This window comes from Prosopis cineraria, unplaced genomic scaffold, assembly GCF_029017545.1.
Source record: "Prosopis cineraria cultivar Desert tree isolate PC_DT_omini unplaced genomic scaffold, ASM2901754v1 PC13, whole genome shotgun sequence".
NCBI classification, from domain to species: Eukaryota; Viridiplantae; Streptophyta; class Magnoliopsida; order Fabales; family Fabaceae; genus Prosopis; species Prosopis cineraria.
The window spans coordinates 8,382,355-8,387,811 of NW_026555344.1; the positions used below are offsets into that span (position 1 = coordinate 8,382,355).

A 5,457-nucleotide genomic window follows, 5' to 3' on the forward strand; every position below is an offset into this window, starting at 1 on the left:
ATTATAAAAATTTTAATATTAAATTGAACCCTCTAAATTAAATTTATATCATATTAAAAATAAAAAATTAGTAAAATTATTTTATAAATTTTTATTTTAATAAATATAATATATAATAATACTTTAAATCAGATCTATCTAGACGATCCATATTTCATCGAAAGGATAAGCACTGTCATGAGCAGGAAACCAGTTCCCAATATATATATTTGTATTCATTATAAAATGACCGACCGAAGCATGCATGAAGGACACTGCCTCTTAATATTTTCCCTATTTCTTTGGCCTTTTCCTCTTTTTTTTTTTTAATCAATCATTTTATAAGCCTGATTCCATGTACAAATATAATGACTAAATACTATCATGAAGCATTGAAGTTGTTGGAGATCATAGACATAGACATTGCTTCGCGCAGCTTCTTCCTGTATTCTCTCCTCTTCAATAATCATTTTAATAACCCATCAACGTACTCTCTCTCTCTCTCTCTGTGTGTCTGCATTACAAAAGTAATTATAATCTCTCTGAGTTATCAGACTTTTTCGTTCTGTTGCTCCCTCATGGAAAACCTGAAGACACCCTTCAAGGGTGTAGTTAGTGATATCAGAGGAAGAGCAAAGTATTACAAGGAAGATTGGATTTCTGGTATCTGCTCGGGAATCGGGTAATCTCCCTATTTCTAAACTATATGTATGATTCCTCGTAGTTTATAGTTCTTCAAACTTCAAAGCGCAATCTTTAATATTCATTTTCATTCTGATATATATAGGATATTGGCTCCAACTACTTACATCTTCTTTGCTTCTGCTCTTCCCGTGATAGCCTTTGGTGAACAGATCGATAGAGATACAGGTTCTTCTCTTCTCCTTCTTCATGGTTTTAAACACATGGGAAAAAAAAGAAGAAAATGAAGAAATCCATTAAAGAAGAGTGGGATGTTTGTGGACGGATAATGCATGCATGTTGTGTTATGTATAGCTGTGTCGTGCTTTAATGACCTTTAAACTTTGATCAAATATGCTTATAATTGTTAGGTTGTCTAACTACGGGTTGGCCTTGAGTCAATGTGAGAATGCTACGTCAAAAAAAGTTGTGCTTAACAACTAACATGTAATAAGGTGGAAGCTAAGGACTTGTAAATTTAGCTCTTAAAGTTAAGATGTAGATTACTTTCCGCTGTTCCTTGCTCGTTTGTTTTCTCACCCAATATCTTGTGGCTTTAATTTGTTTGAAGATGGAAGCCTGAGCTCAGTAGAAACACTGGCATCAACTGCAATATGTGGAATAATACACTCAATTTTGGGAGGGCAGCCTCTGCTAATACTGGGAGTTGCAGAACCCACAATCATCATGTACAGTTACCTGTACAATTTTGCCAAAGATAGGGATGCTTTGGGACCACAACTCTTCCTAGCTTGGGCTGGATGGTAAGAATAATAATCATATCAATTTTAATTTCAAAGTAAGTTATATTAATTATTTTAATTTGAAAGGTTAAATCCATGCGAGATTTATGTGATCCAAACTTTTTCAGGGTTTGCGTTTGGACAGCTCTGATGTTGATTCTTCTGGCAATATTCAACGCCGGTGCCATTATTAATAGATTCACCAGAATCGCCGGCGAACTGTTTGGCATGCTGATCACAGTCTTGTTCGTTCAAGAGGCCATCAAGGTTTATTATTTCATAAATACATATAGAGAATATTTAACATGATCAGATAATTTTAAAGTAGGTGCGATATATTTGAACCTGATTTTTCTAATTGCAGGGAATGGTGAGTGAGTTTAAGATTCCCAAACACGAAGACCAAACATTAGAGAAGTACAAATTTCAGTGGCTATACGCAAATGGAATATTGGGAATTATATTCTCCTTTGGCCTTCTCTTTTCTTCTCTCAAGACCAGAAAAGCTAGATCATGGTTGTACGCCACAGGTTTGTTACTGTTACTGTGAAATTACAAAATATTTTTAAATTAATTAGACAAGACGCAGCACTTCAAATTAATCATCACTGATCACGAATAAATTAATTAGCTAGAGGACACACTTAGACTGTATACATGAGACTTTCATTGAACCATAGGATCTAACTGCTAATTTACAAGCAAAGTGATGATACCTGATCAGTTATCCAACTGCAGTAGGTAAAATAAGTAACATATATAATGAGAAAAGAAACTATCTAATATGCTACACCTCAAAGACTATGAAGAGTGTGTGTGTATTCTGACTAGTCTCGACTATTTGATTTAATTAACGACCTTTGAAGCTAATAAGGCCTACATATATATGACTTGTACAGGGAAGTTAAGAAGTTTCTTGGCTGACTATGGGGTTCCATTAATGGTGATAGTCTGGTCAGCACTGTCCTACACAGTCCCAAGTAAACTTCCCACTGGAGTCCCTAGAAAGCTCTTTGCTCCTCTTGCTTGGGAATCTGCTTCTTTACGCCATTGGACAGTCATCACAGTAATATTCTACGCTATATTGCATATATATGCACAGTACTATGTTTTACTTAACAAGATGATATTTTAAAATTGCAGGACATGGGGAGGGTTCCAGCTGCATATATATTTGGTGCTATGATTCCTGCGTTGATGATAGCAGGTCTGTACTTCTTTGATCATAGTGTTGCTTCTCAGTTGGCACAACAGAAGGAGTTCAATCTCAAGAAACCTTCTGCTTATCATTATGACGTCTTGCTGCTAGGATTCATGGTATATATCTGATCTCTCTTTAATGAAAGAGTCGTGTTTTAATTTGATCTGATCATGAAGAAATTAATCTTCAGACTCTGCTTTGTGGGTTGCTTGGTTTACCACCTTCCAATGGCGTTCTTCCTCAATCCCCCATGCACACTAAAAGCCTTGCTGTTCTCAAGAAACAGGTTCGTGAATCTTCAACTCTATTTGCTGATCATATAAATTAAGGCACTTGCTTCATATATGAGACTTGATGACCATCACAAGTTGGTCAATGTACACGCTTTGTTTTGATTGACTGAACATGGAGTGACACAGTTGATTCGAAGGAAGATGATGGAAAGCGTGAAAGAAAGCATGAGGCGCAAGGCAAGCAGCTCTGAGATCTATGGAAACTTGCAGCAAGTGTTCGTAGAAATAGACAAAAGCCCAATTGTAAGCCATCACCTAATCAATTTTAAGTCATCATGTATATAATTTCCTCATTGCCAAAGAGGATTATTTTGCTCTCTCCATGTAATGTTTTGCAGAATACAGTGGTGAAAGAACTAGAGGACCTGAAAGAAGCAGTCCTGAAAGAGGAAGAGAAAGAATCATTCGACCCAGCAATACACATTGACAAGCATCTTCCCATAAGAGTGAACGAGCAAAGAGTGAGCAATCTCTTGCAAGCCATAATGGTCGGAGCATCAGTGTTTGCCATGCCTGTGATAAAGAAGATCCCAACTTCAGTTCTGTGGGGCTACTTCGCATACATGGCCATTGACAGTCTTCCTGGAAACCAGTTCTGGGAAAGGATAATATTCATCTTCATATCTCCCAACAGACGATACAGAGTGTATGAAGGAGACCATGCTTCGTTTGTAGAGACAGTGCCGATCAGAGCCATAGTGTGGTTCACACTGTTCCAGTTTGTGTATCTGTTGGTTGTGTTTGGAGTGACTTGGATTCCCATAGCAGGAATCTTGTTTCCTTTGCCTTTCTTTGTGTTGATCGTACTAAGACAGTATCTGCTTCCCAAGCTGTTCAATCCTCGCCATTTGAAGGAGCTCGATGCTGCTGAGTATGAAGAAATTGCCGCTACACCAAGACTCTCATTTCGTCTCTCTTCTTCCCAGGTACGTATGATATGATATCTCTTGCCTCTTTTTGTTTTTGTTTTTGTTTTTTTTTTTTGGGCCTTGATATCTCTTGCTTCTCTAATTAGAGAACCCCTGATTAAGAAATTTGGTTTGCTTAGCTTTAACGAATGAAACAAAAATTAAGATAAATTAAATTTGTTGATAAACTGAATGGAAAAGTCGACATAATTTTTTATCTTTAAAAAATCTCATAAGCGTTCTTTATAATATAAAAAGCAGAATACAAATCTTTCTCTAATTTTTAATTTTAATTGATATCATACAAGCATCCACTCTAAGATATACATAGCCTAACCTTCCTTTTAAATGAAAATAAAAATATACGTACATATCTTGTGCCTTATTGAAAACACCTACAGATTTACCCCTTTTTCTAATGAGGTTCCACATATTTTGGACAAAAGAAAATTTTGTTATTTAACCAAAACTCAAGTGCGTCTGTTTCACTCTTTCAAGAATTTTTTATGCATTTTTCAAATAAAAATTGAACAATTTCAGAAAAAAATTCAAAAACTATTACATAGTTTATTCTTTATTAATTTATTTTAAGAGAATGACATTAAAAAATAATTTAATAATATTTAAATCTAAAAAATTGCTGAAAAATAAGTTGTAAATATTTAATTAAACTGCTGCAAATATGAGAATATTAAATTGCAAATCACTATGAAACTTAAATATCATATTTTCAGCCAAGACTCTTACATTTAATTTGTAACATAAATTTTTAGCGGTTTTTATTTAAAACCTAACTATTATTAAATTATGTTTTAAGACCGAAATGTTTTAAACCTAACTAGCCATTTAATTTTTACTCTTGCATTATAAATAATTTAATCTGGACTTGTATTGCAAGCGATCCAATCAGAGAGTATATGACTCCCACGTATCTAACTTGGTTTTCTTTTTTGTTTCTGCTCTTCCATAAAAGCAAAACTGTAGGGCTCAAAAGTTTCTTATATAAATTAATCAATATTTTGATTTCCTGATTTGTTGTTGTTAATTATGTATAAGGATGCGGATTCGGGAAGTATGGGATCAAGGGAAATGGCTGATGGAGAGATATTAGACGAGGCCACCACTGGTAGAGGAGAGTTGAAGCTCAGATCATTTAGCTTCAGATCAGATCAAGATCATCAGAGACATGCCCACACACATGTATAAACATTACACAATTTTAACATATTCATTCATTTATTTTACTCAATAAAACTGACCATAAATTGGTTTTTTTTTTTTTTATTATTCTGCATGATCGAGAAGGCATTGCAAGTGCGTCCTGATGAAATTGCAAGCGAATCGGACTCCTAGATTAATGCAAAGCTTGTGCAATGAAAAATAGTGGAGTTTGATATTGTAGTTAATTTTGCAATTATATATGTAATAATGATGATACTAAGAGTGGAACTTTTGGTGGTATTTAGGTGGAGTTTTTATGCTTGAGACGTATTGTTCACACCTCGTAAACAGTGCACGTCTCTCTGTAAATTTTATGTTTTATATTAATGTTATGTAGTATAGGTTTGATGTATCTTTGCCAAACAATACAAGTTTGGTAAAAATGAATGACTTAGTCCAAGTGTAAATTAAAACTGAGTGATTTCGTTTAA

The 5,457-nt window shown here is 34.6% G+C and overlaps 1 protein-coding gene across 1 annotated transcript; it reads left to right on the top strand.

Moving 5' to 3' along the window:
• The first annotated feature begins 386 nt into the window (after positions 1 to 386).
• Positions 387 to 5,457, top strand: LOC129291314 (boron transporter 4-like). Its single transcript, XM_054928603.1, has 12 exons — positions 387 to 661; positions 767 to 849; positions 1,232 to 1,424; positions 1,532 to 1,670; positions 1,768 to 1,933; positions 2,303 to 2,469; positions 2,547 to 2,720; positions 2,795 to 2,890; positions 3,024 to 3,140; positions 3,236 to 3,823; positions 4,862 to 5,005; positions 5,111 to 5,457. Exons 1-12 carry the CDS (start codon positions 558 to 560, stop codon positions 5,156 to 5,158), a joined length of 2,019 nt encoding a protein of 672 aa, XP_054784578.1. The 5' UTR covers positions 387 to 557; the 3' UTR covers positions 5,159 to 5,457.